Source organism: Nymphalis io, chromosome 17, assembly GCF_905147045.1.
Source record: "Nymphalis io chromosome 17, ilAglIoxx1.1, whole genome shotgun sequence".
NCBI classification, from domain to species: Eukaryota; Metazoa; Arthropoda; class Insecta; order Lepidoptera; family Nymphalidae; genus Nymphalis; species Nymphalis io.
Genome location: NC_065904.1, coordinates 1980649 through 1996084, shown reverse-complemented (window position 1 = coordinate 1996084; position 15436 = coordinate 1980649). Strand labels below are relative to the sequence as shown.

Below are 15436 nucleotides of genomic sequence, written 5' to 3'. Positions count from 1 at the left end.
GATGACTCCTAGATTCCCGATTCACTGATTCAGATAAGCTAATAAAACAAAATGTTATGTAAATATTAAATTTGAGCCAAAGGGAACCGTTAACGAGATACACGAAATAAATTTATAAACATATATATATATATACAAGAAATGCTCATTTAATAATATTATAATTATAAGATTTTATTATAAAACGCATACGCATGTAGCAAAATTTCGCCTATCATATGGAGGTTTTTCACCACAATGTTTTCCTTTATCACGGAGCTCAAATACAAATAAAAAAGCAGATAACTCAGTTGAGCTTGCCTGAATTTGACTCGTGTAACTTAAATAGCGCCTGATTAAATTAATATAGCAAGTTATACTTTTGTGCAAGTAATTGCTATTTTATAAAAATTATAAATAAAATCATATTCATTGATGTATGTCAAGCTTCTTTAATTGGTCTTATCTTTTAAATAGACGAATATAAGTTTAATAATTTATTAATGCGTTTATTTTTTGTACTTATAGTTATTATGTAAATGCTTATTTCAGTTACATAGAAGTAGCTAGCACAATAGAGTTTCTTATATTTGATTGACGAATTATTTTTCAGATATCTGGAAAAATATTAATATGATATACATATTTACATAAGATGCCAATTCATTTATCGCCATATCCTATGTACTTAATAACAATGCATTATATTTCTTAGAAAAACATTGCTTAGAAGTACTTTATGAACAACTTAATATTGGATTAAATACACGCAAGCAGAAAACTGTTAAAATCTTCAATACATTTTTGTACATACAAATGTAAATACATAATAAAAGTATTTGTAGCTTTATTATTTCAGAGGCGTTTTTATGCTTACATAATTATATTAATTCACTAGAAAAAGAAAGTATTCATGGGATTATTTACAATAAATAATAACATTTCAACTTACTTATTCTTAGTACTTACATAAAGAATAATTTTTTAACATACAAAAACCTAGAAAGTACAGTACTTCACACACTGGATTAGAAATTAAATTGTTTAAACCTATTTGTAGTAATAATTACTTTTATCAATCTCTCTATTATGAATAATTTTTTATTATTATATTATATCTAAACTTTGAGCTTAGCTTTTATGTTAAAAAGAGGATAGAATCATGAAGTTATTTTAACATTCATCTACGATTATAATCTTGAATTTTATCAAAGTATTACCAGCCCAGTAACAACTTACTTATTTGTTTTTAGCGGGTAATCCACAATTATCTGTTAATGTCAGTTTAAGTCAGTAACTTTAATTGCTAACATTTTATAATCTGACTCCACCAACCCGCATTGGAGCAGCGTGGTGGAATAAGCTCCAAACCTTCTCCTCAAAAAGAGGAGAGGAGGCCTTTAGCCCAGCAGTGGGACATTCACAGGCTGTTGCGGTATAATCTGACTAGATAGTTCTATAAATAAATGCTCTCTTTATCACAAATATTAGTTCCTTGATACATAATGTTTTAATGTATTTCTTCTATCATGTTCAGTTCTGACGCACCACGCTTTACTGGTCCTGTGGAAAAATAATTGCAATTTCATTTTTCGACATATGAACAATAGTTGCTAAATATATTTGTAAGGCTATCAATACAGCATATTGATCGTTTAATGTATTTTTACCTACTCGTGTATTATAGACTTAAAGATTACAATGTAAAGCAACAGCCTTAAAGATAATGACTATCCGAATTCTGTGTGTCACGATGATTTCCTTCATATGAAAACTTATCGGTGCTTACCCGTGTTTGAACCCACAATCTTCGATTAAGATTCACGCGTAGCCACTGGGTCATCGCTATGTACTTATGCAATTATAACAATATAACATACATTTAAGTTAATTTAGTTAATAGTAGTGAATTAGGTCATTGCTAACTGATCGTTCCCGACGAGGATAGTTTATACAATACACGCTAAAACGAAATTAGGTTTCAGTATTTCGGCAATTTAGCGCATATGGCCGACATCCGGTTTATATAAACGTGTAATGTTAACATCCAAAATGTAAATTGCGAAAAACATTATTTAATAAAAAGATAAATTATACTTTAATTTCATATAAATAAAACTACTTACTTTAAAAACTGTCTCAACGAAAACCAACTGCAAGGAGACCAGCTCTTTGGATGGTGTGATTCGTCGTATTTTATTGCCATGATGTTTTTCTGATCACTACATTGATTATATGGTGGCCCATCATGTCTCATGCCTAGGCTGGAAGAAAAATATACTTATTCATTCCTATAATATTCTATACTAAATCCTTCTTACGCTCTGCGTCTTTTGGTATAAGTTTTATGTATATTGGCTTATTACTTTTTTTTACTTAAGCTTTACAAAAAAAAGTATGTTATTAGTATGCCTAGATAAATACAGTTTAATAACAGCTTGTAATTATCCTACGGCTGAGTAAAGACGTGAGCTGAGTAAGATTCTTTGAATCTTTTTCCACCTCGCTGTCCAGTGCGGGCTAGTGGAAAAACAAGTGATTTTATCTGATAAATGCTGGTTTTTTCACGTTTTTTTCTTCACCGCATATTGGGACCCGTTGACTATTTTTTACCAGGCCCGACCAGGTTTTAAGGACAGGATATCAGAATATGTTTTAATAAAATCATTATTGATACAATACCACTTGTTGATATTGTATAGCTACACATGCTTGTCGAGCTTAAAGTTTAATAGAAAAACAAATATATTTCCTACCTGTGACCAATTTCGTGTGCTAATAAAAAACTAATAGTTCTCGGATCCCATTCAATGAGAGCACAGCTTTTTCTGACGCTGCACATTCCTCTCGTGTAGCCACGACCTGTAAATAGACTATGTTATGTGCAGCAGGAAATCGTGAACTTGCTGATACAATGTTACAAGTTTATCTTCTTAAACATTGTGTGCAGGCTTTATCTGTGCCAAAAGAGGACAACAGTCATGTATAGTAAAAAATGATATAAAGCAGAAGTGAATATCTTGTATATGACTACCCGATGGCGATTCCAATCTATAATTAATATAAGATGTTATGAGCCATCATTACTATAATTATACTTAGTCACATATTCTTCAAAGCAGTACAATGTTTTTATGACAGGTTATTAAATTATGAATGGTACCAAGTTACAGTAATCAATAATATCCAGTTACTTCACATACATATAACTTCAAAAAATTGGAAAAAAATTTACATCCGTAAACAAAGTATATAAATAAATTAAAAAAATATGGCAGATAAACTGCCTCGTTAGTCTATATAATAGAAGGCCTCAGATCTCAAGGTACAAATTCTAGGTCGGTTTAATTGAACTATATTATGTTTTAATGTCAAAAATTCGCTATTGAAAAGTCAGAACTTTTTAAGATGAAAGTACTCCCGTGCCGCGTCATGCCGATTGTCGTTCCGGATTAGACATTAAGACTTAGGGAATAGAGAGTGCATCTGCGTTTGCGCAAACACTTGGGCACTGTAATATGCGCCATTGACTAATATCTTAAGACTGTCCAACGTCGCTGAAAACGGTCAGGAGGACACCATCGTCAGATATTCTTACCTGAGTTACTCCGAATTAGTTTGCCATCGTTGACGTGGAATAAGTCTAATCCTGTCAACAGTACTGAATAGTACAATGACCTTTCACTCATCTTCTTTTTACTCTGCCAGTCGCAGTAACTACTGAGATACTTTGGCGCGTTTTCATCCATCGCTATCACTTTACTGTTTCTTAGAAATCTTGTGTCTAATAACTTAAAGTTAATCGTTTGGTTCAAACTTGGATGCATGAATAGTTTCCTTGCGTTTTCTAATATACCATGTGTCAGATTTTTCAATTTCTTTCTCGTCTTCAATCCGTACTTCTGGATTAGTTTCCTCGTCAATTCTTTGTCTATATGTACCATTATCTTTATTGTTATATCGTTGGTCGGTTTCGTTAAATATTTATATGGCTGCGTTGTTTTTATCTGTAAGAATGGAATTAAAAATAAAGTTATTAAAATTAATGAAAATTCTAAAAGTTTCTTTATACAACACAATACAATTTTAGAGTCACTTTCGAATCGTAATCTTGCAAGATGAATGATTGCGATAATATTTTATCCAATGCATAAACTACATCAGTGTACCTATAGAGTAAAACTTGGAAGCAACGCTTCTGACGTAAGTTTTACTACTGTCACGTGGACTCAGATGAACCCAAAGAAAACCTTTGTCCTAGATATTATCCATTGGATTGCAAATATATTTTTTATTTGCATATTTATCTGCCTATACTAGTTATAAAGATTTAAGAATGAACCTCTCAAAAATGTGGATTCCTTATATATTAAAGAAATATATAGCTCTGGTTAAAAGGTTAAGTGCCTAACTATAATTAAGAATGCTCGACTATATATTTAGTTGGTATTCATGGTGGTTTATTGTTTTTTTGCGATTCATTCGTTTGGAGTAACCCTACAGATATTAGAACTGTTTAAAATTTACAAAAAAATGCTGTCTGGTCTATTTATAATCTTGAAGCTTGAGACTGCCTTCGGAATTATAATATTGTATGAATAGTTACAATTACGTCACAGAATTTCTATAAATATAATATGATTAGCATAAATGAGTTTAATAGAATCAGCGACAATCAATCATTGTTTGTAAACGTATACACGTATATATGTAAATATAAACTGAATACAATGTATGCGACACTGAAGAGTCAATTTATCTTTCCTGGGATTGGTGTTTGTATCAAGTGATAAAATTCTGGAGATAACTTTATACTTGCCGATTATAAAATGCATATCTTATGTTGGTTTTAGTACAAGATCATTAATTCATTTAAGCTCATTAAAATATTTTGAAATCGTCACATTATTCAATCAAAAATATACAATTTTACATATAAGTTGAAATAATCACAATATTATTTTTGATAATGTAATAATGTTTATTTATGTTGTTTTATATTAATTATCTTTTTCCTTTTTTTATTCTTTTCATTTATAATTTATTAATATCTACTTACTGTAAATGGCATTGCTGTTCCAATTTTATATGTAAAAAAAAAAATACTCCAATGGTATAATTTCATAATTTACTTCCATATCGTTTCGATTTTGTTAACACAGAATAGCGCCACAGATTAATAATAAAATTATTGGACTGTACCAATTAACCGCCTGTTCAAGTTAACTCCACTTGTAGACGCATCTGCTGTCTAAAAATAAATTGATTGCTCCCTAGAATTTTACGATTGCACCCTCGCCCGTCTGTTCAGACATATTTAGATATAACAAGACCACCGGGATGTACACGTTTATGATAATTTTGTTCATATTTAAATTGACCTTTTTGTAATAAGTTTGTAAGAGTTTCCTTCGAATAAAGAATTACCGTATTTTTATATTACTTGTAATATTCAGTCAGTAACAGCCTATGAATGTCCCACTGCAAATATAACTGTTATTGTCAAGATATAAATATATTTGTGTTGCTTGCCAATAGTTTTAATAGTTTTAATTTACTTACTTTTTTTTTGTCGCTGGAAAAACGCATTAGGCGCTTCCCCCACGGGAACAGTGGGGGGTATGTGGGGCTCGCCGATGTCCGAGGCGCCGAGTGCGCCCCGAACAACGGAATACCCACTAAAAAACCAGCGGTATCCTTTCCGTCATAACAAGCAGCGCCACGGGATCGCTTGCGCATGCTACCACGACGCTCTGACGGGTGGCCTGCCTATGCAGGCCTCCATTCTCTAGGGGGATTACCAGGGTACTGAGAACCCCCCTAGTCCTGGCGACGCCTATTGTGGCCGAGGGAGAAGATGCGCATAGCGCCTCATTCTTCTCCCCGGTCTTCTTCGGCGGAGCAGGTTTGCAGCGGCGTCCTCTTCCCGCTCCCGCTCCGCGGCCTCCTTCTTCGACATCACATTTTCACAGAAGGAGACCATTTCCGACCAGCACTATTCGCTTCCGAGCATCGCGTTGATGATGCTCGGAAAGGAGAGGTCTCTGCCGACAACTGCCAGGGAATGCCTCTGGGGCCCCCACACGGCACACTCCGTCAGGGTGTGTTGCGCTGTGTCGATTGGCGCACCACACTCGTGGCAGGAAGGTGACATTTCCCGCCGTGCTATCTTGTGCAGGTACTTACCGAAGCAGCCGTGTCCGGTAAGTACCTGCGTCAACCTAAACGAGAGCGTGTCTCGTTTTCTTTTGACCCAGCGACTCAAGTGGAACGTACCGCCTCCACTTCGCCAGGCCCGCTGTGGGGGACCCCAGATCCTCCTCCCATCGGGCTATCAGGGCTTGCTGGGCTAGAGCCCTGATCCACCCGACATCCGCTGACCCTGGACGGTCGCCGCGCTCTCGCGCCTCGGCCCGGAAGTGGTAGCCCTCTGCGAGCAGCTCCGCCTGGAGTTCTCAGGGCGGATCGCCCGCCAGGAGCGTCGCCGCTGTCCAAGACACCGTACGATACCCTCTTATCGCTCTTTTAATTTACTTACTGTTTTCTTAGTTATTAATTCAATATATGTTTAATGTCCCACTGCTGGGCTAAGGCCTCCTCTCCTTTTTTGAGGAGAAGGCTTGAAGCTTATTTCACCATGCTGCTCCAATGCGAGTTGGTGGAATACACGTGGCAGATATTTTAGTGAAATTAGACACATGCAGGTTTCCTCACGATGTTTTCCTTTACCGTCAAGCACGAGATAAATTATAAACACAAATCAAGCACATGAAAATTCAGTGGTGCTTGCCCGGGTTTGGTTTGAACTTGGAAAATGAACGACGTAAAATATTACTATAAGTTCAATATGATACAGCAGAGCTCCTTCTTAGTCATAAGAATTTTTGTGTATTTATAAACGTAATATCTCGGTGAGCTGATCTTTAGAGATTTTTGCACCACGCTTCTTCACTTAGAGGATAAATATGAGGTAGATTTGAATTGAATTGGTTGATTAAAACGAGTATTTAATAAAGCTGTTTTTGACTTCCGTTTTTCCTAATGCAAATGTTCGGCCTTTCTCGGCGAATACTATTGGAGGCATTGTCCCTCTACCTGATACCTCACTGCTCGTTTTTCGTATTATAGCAAATACTACAGTTTCTATGGTAGCGTCCCCTAAGATTAATTTTTCAATTTTTCACGCAAAATTTTCAAATATTACACCGCGATATTTAATTACATTTAATGATTATTATTAGTATGATGAAAAGTTAAGCTTTAAGTATAAATTCGTAATATATAAAATATATATTAAAAATCTTTCCTTATCTTAAATAAGCCGATGATTTCGTTTAAATATGACATACGCGTGTAAAAGGATATGCCTATAAATAAAACTTAACGGATTGTAAGAACCGGAAGTTTATCGTGTTCTGATTACAAAAATAACCTAAAATTTAAAAATAAGAATAAACTTTAATTGTTCGTAAAGCAAAGATTCGTTTTTATAAAAGCACCTGGCACTATATGGGTTGAATATAACAATACGTTACTATATAATAGTACAAAAAAATTGTATTGTATTGTTATTTTTTGTAAGTGTATTTGGCGCAAAATGATTTAAACTAAATGAAATGTTAAATGTATTGAGGGTCCATGTAACCCCAAATTTGCTTTGTTTGATCAAGTATAAAAATGACATTTTTCAATTAATCACTTTGCAAATAATATACAGTAAAGTTGGGGTTATCTATTAATATGTTGGGAAAGTGGATTTAAATAATCATCGTCAATATTGAGTTGTCAAGATCATGAATAAAATATATCTTAGTAATTTAAGAGGAATATGAACGTAGGGACGTTGAGAGTTTTAGCATATTAAGTTTTAAAATGTATTATTTTGTTTCATAATCAAGCACAATTTAGTGTTTTGATTTTGTAATAATATAAAATTGAAATTAAACATAATATCCACTAATAATATGACATATTATTTAATTTACAATTCTGTTATTTTTATTTTATTTTTGAAAGGTAGACGAGTAAGCAGGCCAAATGATGATAAGATTTATTTTATGTTTTATTCAGAACAACCTATAAAAATTATTACTAAGTCGATATGGGCTAGTGGATTAGTGAATTTCAATTGAAGACATTCTTCAAATCTGAGCAAGAAATACTAATATTTTATTGCGTATTTTGTAAAAAATTGGTCTCGTGTACTTAAACCTAAAATGCTTGTAATTTGTTGACACTGTATCGAAAAACATCGTCTATGATAGCCCAAAACGGTTGTTATTTCTTTTAATGCTATTTCTTTGCCTATTCAATACATTTATAAAAACACCGCTATATATTTTCTTGAAAAATATAACCTTGTAAAATAGTAATAATTGTTTTTATTTTATCGTGACACAAATGTGTATTGAGCATTACCTCACCGTTTACGTCATTTTACTTCGAAATGTCATTATTTTACTACTAAAGCTGAGTTCATCTGAACAAAATTAAGCATTGATTTAGTTTGATTTGAACAAATCATGTCCCGCTACACGAGAAAGGCCTCCTCTTTTCATAAGGGGTTTAGAGCTGAAACCTACCAAGGTAATAACGTGGCGTTGGGTAATATCTAAGACGGGTTAAATAAGAAAGAAGAGAGAGAGAAAGAGATTTTTTCTGTATGTTATCGTCTTTATAGTTCTTTAATATATAACCAAATAAAATGCAAACTCTAGAACATTAAATTATGCTTAATCCTATTCTGTTTTAATTTGGTCAAGTAATTCTGCTTTTTAATAAAGCCCACGTCGTAGCTTCTACATCGTACAAGTTAAAGGGCATCAACTGTTAAATAAATAATTTGTCTGTAATACAACAAATATAATATAATCTATATATTATTTTAGTTCTAGCCTGATTAGCACCTATCTTGCTTAATATGATCGCCTAGACCCTAGTTGGTTAGCTCCTTAAACGGTGCTTAAACTACGATAAATTAATTTTACTCAAGCAAATGCTTATACGTCAAACTTAATAAATTTATCATGAACGCGGCCTAATATTAAAGGAAATAACGGTTAGAAATAGCAATTTAACGTTCGAATATCGAATTTTGTTTATTATGTTTGCAATTTGAATTTGCAAATGATTAGTTAAAAATAGTATAATTTAATTCGATTTTTAAAATCTATTATTAAATTGTCGTATAAAAATGAGTTTGTATAAATATTTTATACGAAAGACATATTAACAGTTTACCGCCATTGCACGCTTTCTAGTCTTATTCTTTTTAAATTCATTTAAATCGTCTGTGTAATAAATATTTTGCGTCTACATTTCTTCTGTACTCATTAATTTAAAAATAGATAATAAAAAAAAGATACAAAGACTTTTGAGTATTCTTTTTTCAAAATAAAAAAGCATTAATGTATTCGTTCATAATTAAAAAGTGTTTATTAAAATAATATTATAGAACATTTTTAAATTGTTATTCACGAAAACCAGTTAAAATATATTAAGCTTTTGTTAATAGAAAATATTTTATATTATTATTACAAAAAAAAAACACCTACCTGGCTTCCATTTCCAAAACGAATAATGGTCAATAAAATCAATATCAAGCACAGTTTCATGGTCACACACACATACGTACTATCACAGAGCTTAAATGAAACTAAGCAACGTCTGAACTTATGCGTGCTCAACGCATTATTTATCTTGGAAGTCCCGTTTACATAATGTCGAAACGTGCAGAAAAACCGCAAAATTCAATAGTGTAATATTTATAGCGTGTGATTATTCATAATCTACAAATAAAATTTAATTCTTTTTTTGTTTATTTTTTTTCTTGTTTTGTAATTAAGACTGTATATGAAATCATACGTAAATGATTTCCATATTCTTTTAGATTCTGACACTTAGCGAAGATATCTGACTTTCATCAATGTAGAATAGGTGACAAGAAAGATGTTACGAAAATAAAACGAATCAATTAAGGAGAAATGGCAATGCATCGCTGTTTGTTGGACAAACGAATAGCGAAAAATTAAAGCGATTTGGAAACAGCGCGCGTAAACGTTACTTAATAAAAAAATACATTTCTAAACTGATATTATAAATGCGAAAGCAACTGTGTGTGAAGAGACAAACAGTCTCTTTGTTAACGGATAAACGGTTGAACCAAATTTGATGAAATTTAGATCAAAGTAAGCTTAAACTCCAAGGATAGATATTGGCTATTTATTATATCTAAAACACAACCAACACCTCTGACACGCAAGCGAAGCCATGGGCTGAAATTAGTTATTCATAAATTGATATTTGAGCGAAATCCAGTTTTTAAAACACAAATAACGCTTCTAAGCTTTAAACACAAATTGAATATAAATGAACCCTGAAATTGCATACCGATCTGGTTTTTCCATACAGTTTAAATTAGACCACAGATTCATAAACTGTAATAGGATAAATTGAGAGCTATAAGCAATTATAGTTTATAGGTATTCTGTAGTTACGCGCTTCAATGTATCCATTCTATTATATTGAAGAAATAATAAACTTTGAGAATAAAATGGGTTTCATCATCATCATCATATCAGCCGAAAGACGTCCACTGCTGGACAAAGGCCTCTCCCAAGGATTTCTACGTTGACCGATCGATGGCGATTCATGGTCGCCACTCAAGAACCTTTCTGCCCCAGCGGCCGTCGGTTCTGCGAGCAATGTGCCCCGCCCACTGCCACTTCAATTTAGCAATTCTTCGGGCTATGTCGGTTACTTTGGTTCGCCTGCGGATTTCGTCATTTCTGATTCGATCTCGCAGAGAAACTCAGAGCATAGCCCTCTCCATTGCCCTTTGAGTGACCTTGAACCTTCTTATGAGGAAAAAAATGGATTTAAAAAGATAAATTCTTATCAAATCAAATATTTTGTCCTATCTTTAAAACTATTGGGTCATACTGTAAAGTGTGAACTGCAATTTTCTAATATATTCTGTTGAGTTAGTTCTCATTATTTATTCAACTGCAAAAATTACTCTACTTGGTGGTAGGGCTTTGTGCAATTCCTCCTGAGTAGGTATTACCCACTCATAACAAGACATCACCAAACAGCAATAGTATTGTTGTGTTCCGGATGAAGAGTGAGCCAGTGTAACTACAGGCATATAACAAATAGTTTCCAAAGTAGGTCACGCTCTGGTGATTTAGGGAATGATTAATATTTCTTAAGGTGCCAATTTATATAGGTTGTGGTGACCACTTACCATCAGGTGGCCATGTATATAGGTGATACTTATCAGCAGTGCTATTTTGTAAGAACTCACTTCATTACTCACCCGTGAAATATTGACAAACGACTTGTGGTTATTTACTGTTACGTATATTATTGAAATTTTATTATTACTCAATTTTTGTTTTGTGAAACATAATCGTTGAACTAATACTCCCGAATTATTATCAATCCTTAGCATTGGACATTTTAGGTTGATACGAAATCTAAAAAACCTAGTACGTCTGGTAATACGGATGTTGATAATGTTCACATATTTCGTCTAATTAAACCGACATCAGTGGTGACAGCTACAATAAGCCAATGTTATTTTATTATAACATAATTAAGTAAATTTATTAAGAATTGCGGTATTACATTTTTTCTCAAAAATCCTCGAACTGTAATTGTGTATTTTTTGTAAATGATTTATTCAAGCATTTGTTACCTGATAAATATTTTGATAACTCACAATTGCCTATTGCCGTAACAGCCTGTGAATGTCCCACTGCTGGGCTAAAGGCCTCCTTTCTCTTTTTTGAGGAGAAGGTTTGGAGCTTATTCCACAACGCTGCTCAAGTGCGGGTTTGCTGAATACAGCTGATAAATATTTTGATAACTCACAATTGACTATTGACTTAATTTTATCACTTTGGTGTCATCCATTTATTTGATTATTCATCACATACAGATAAATTTTACATCTTCTTTTTTTTATTCATTTACATAAGGGGTCAAAAACAACGAGTTGACATGAATTTGCTCCCAATGTTTAACAAATGGGTTATCTATTTTCAACATCAATGTATTTAGCATGCTGTTAGAGAGTAATGCAGTTACTACAGAATTGCGGTAATTACGACCTTAAGGTAATTAGGATTTGAAGTCTTCGATCACGAGGTAATACGTCATCAGAAATTGCTTCATATTATGTCATGCGTCAAAAGGTTATTCACTGTTTATTATTGCTTCTAGTGATTTTACGTGATTTTACCATGATTGAAAATAATAACAGTTTTCCTTGTAATTTTCAAATCTGGAACGCGGTATGACGATTTCCTTATTTGTTCTTTACGTCATGAAATTTAGTGACGCATTTCTTATCAACGTCTATGAACTAGTGCTGGGATGGTCCAGTGAATAGAAAGCTTAAGTGTTTTCTGTTTATCTATCTAACTATTTGTCTTTTTTTTATATATATTCGCCGGGAGGACAAATGACTCTACTCCACCTGATGGTAAGTGGTAGTAGAGTTCAAACGCGACGACGGCCAGTACAGGCGGGAAAAACGTTCTGCACTAGCCGCCTTCGCCTTGCCGGCCCGCAAGATGCCTCTTTACGCCTCGTTTGAAGGAACCCGGTTTGTAAGAGGAGGGGAACACGTGAGCTGGTAAGGAATTCCATTTTTTGGAAGTGCGACAAAGAAAGGAGTTGCCAAATTTCTTTGTTCGCGATGGAATTGATGTCACAGTTAGGCAGTGACATCGAGAGCCAGCTCGCGTGGACTTAAGAAGGAAGGGGGAAGCAGGAATTAGAGAGAATAATTCCTCAGAGCACTCGCCGTAATACAGTCGATAGAAAGCGCTCAGTGCTGCTATAATGTAAAGGTTCAAGGGTGTTTGTGACTTTTACGTCGCCAATAATGCGCACTGCACGTCGCTGTTATTTTATATTCGTCTTTTGTCTGTTACGCTTTTATGACTAAATCACTGAACCGATTTTGATGAAATTTGGTATGAAGCGAACTTGAGAAGGAAAAGGGCATAGGCTTATTTTAGTTTGTTATAATTAATATCGTTGGGCGGAAAAGAGAACATTATGACATAACTTGCACTTGTCGGATGAAATTATGCAAAATTTATGTACACCAACTCGCAGTACCCGAGAGTGAAGCAGCAGTACATACATATATCAGAGGTATTTTTATTAATTACCGTTTTTTCTTGTAGTTTTTAAAACTAATTAGCGGTAGGATAATTTTCTCAATTGTTACCCTTTACGTCATTTGAAATATTTATTGACGCATTTCGTATGAATTATATATATATATATATAATGGGGGTAGGTTCCCATGCGGCGTTGGTCCAATTGTAGTGTGGAATTAGAACTACAAATTACTTCAGTCACGAGTAATGTTACTCTCTAGTGCTAAGGATAGTTTTGACATTTTATAAAGAATTAATATAAAAAGTCTTTTAATATTGAAAGGATAAATATGTTGCCCCCTATTTTGGTGAAATTCCATCACCTTCCTTACCAACTCATGTCCTAGAAACGTCGTTCCTAAACGTGTTTGTGTTTCACATAACTAAAAAATACAAGACTTGCAATGTAAAATATCAAATAAAATTAGGAGAGCATAAAGCGCTGCAAGTACAGCTTCTAGACTAGAACATTTGAAAGTGTTTGCCCGTATAAATATGCACCCTATCTTTATATGAGTAAGGACTAACATTTGTAACCTAATTTGTCGTTTTTCACAAATATGATACGAGGAATCTAAACTTAAATAAAAATATGTTAAGGTTGAATTTACATTGCAGTTTGCGCTCACGAAGATATCTTTGTATTTCTGCTGCCCTGGTAGATATTTTTGCGAGCATGTCAAGGCAAGCGCAAAGTCGCCGATAACCGCTATTCCCCTTGTCACTCGCATACCGCAGCAATGCGACTCCAACCCGGCTACCAGACTAAGATTAGCGATTATTAAATTCGACTACTTGAAACAAAGCAATAGCGTTGCTAATGCGAAACAAATTATTATGAAACTTTAATACATTTTATTATATTGCGGTCTGTTATAAGGTATCCGAAGCTTGATGTTTGATGGCAATGACTTGCTATAATTTTTGATGGAAAAAGGCTTGCAATAGGTTTCTATCTCTTTTACACATGAACAGTATGAGTGGTTATTTATTTAGTAAATATTTAATTCACTAATTATTTGACGGGCCGGTTGGCGTGGTTGGTAGATACTTGACTTTCACGCCGAAGGTTGTGGGTTCGATTCCCACCCAGGACAGACATTTGTGCGCATGAACATGTCTGTTTGTCCTGGGTGGAATTATCTATATAAGTATGTATTTACAAAAGGAAAAGTAGTATATGTAGTATATCAGTTGTCTAGTTTCCATAGTAAAAGCTCTGCTTAGTTTGGGATCAGATGGCCGTGTGTGAATAATGTCCCAGGATATTATTATTATTAATCATTTAAATCACCAATCATCATTTTTACAGCGTTGTATACATAGGTATATTTTTGCAGTATTGTACGCAACTTACGTAAGCTGTATTCGTGTATGTACATACATACGCGTATATACTTGTACTTATTATATTCTCTTCTTCTCCTTAATAAATAGAAATTAATCTTTGTATGTTCGTCCCCTATTCGTTGCTAAGCCTTTCATTTGATTGAGATAATAATATTGGTGAGTCGTTCTGTGTATGCCCGTGAAGGTTTTTGGTCCAAAAAATACTTGGTGGTTTTATGCAAGCCCTTATGGCTGACTCATCATCTATTCTACCGCCAAAGAGCATTACTTAGTATCGTTGTATTCCAGTTTGAAGGATGAGCGAGCCAGTTCATACAAACACAAAATCCACAATATCTTAGTTCTCAAGGTTGGTTGTGCATTCGCGATGTAAGGATTGGTTCATACAGCGCCGATGTCTGCGGTGGTCGTGACCACTTACCATCAACCAGTCTTTTTATAAAAAATAATACAAGATTTTCTTTTATGTTTGTCCTTCAATAGAAACTCTTTAGGTTGTATTTACGCGTGCGAAGCCGGGACGGGAAGCTAGTTTGATTATATTATTTACATCCATCCGATGTTTTCATTCAATTCTTGTAATTGATAAAACAGTTTCATTAGAAAACGATTGAGTTGCAAAATGATAAGAGGTCGCCGCTCCGATTTAACAATATTGTATTACGATTGAAATAATCCATAAATAATATTATAAACAATTGTTTTATATACTGTATGTCTGTTACGCTTTAACGGCTAAACCACTGGACTGATTTAAAATTTGCTATGTACCATGCTTGAACCCCGTAAGACATCGACCCCGAAGAAGGTTTTATACATAACAATATTTTGTTATATATATAACACATGCCCACCATACACGCGGGAGAGAAATAGTAATCTATATACTATCGAAAAGAATAGTATACAGTCCGTTGTCCAACATATTTGGA

General features: G+C 34.0%; 1 protein-coding gene across 1 annotated transcript; it reads right to left on the bottom strand.

The window, feature by feature from the left end:
* Positions 1–1178: 1178 nt before the first annotated feature.
* On the bottom strand, positions 1179–9658 carry LOC126775015 (A disintegrin and metalloproteinase with thrombospondin motifs adt-2-like). Its single transcript, XM_050496729.1, has 5 exons — positions 9534–9658; positions 3578–3986; positions 2736–2841; positions 2106–2243; positions 1179–1542 (listed from the first exon to the last, which is right to left on the bottom strand). The coding sequence occupies exons 1-5, from the start codon at positions 9591–9593 to the stop codon at positions 1467–1469; spliced, it is 789 nt and encodes a 262-aa protein (XP_050352686.1). The 5' UTR covers positions 9594–9658; the 3' UTR covers positions 1179–1466.
* Positions 9659–15436: the final 5778 nt, after the last annotated feature.

Coding starts and splice junctions, on each gene's coding strand:
- LOC126775015 (XM_050496729.1), bottom strand. CDS start 9,593: ATGAAACTGTGCTTGATATTGATTTTATTGACCATTATTCGTTTTGGA. Junction 3,987..9,533: donor GTTTTGGAAATGGAAGCCAG/GTAGGTGTTTTT, acceptor CCATTCTTACAG/ATAAAAACAACGCAGCCATA. Junction 1,543..2,105: donor TCGTTGAGACAGTTTTTAAA/GTAAGTAGTTTT, acceptor ATTTTTCCACAG/GACCAGTAAAGCGTGGTGCG.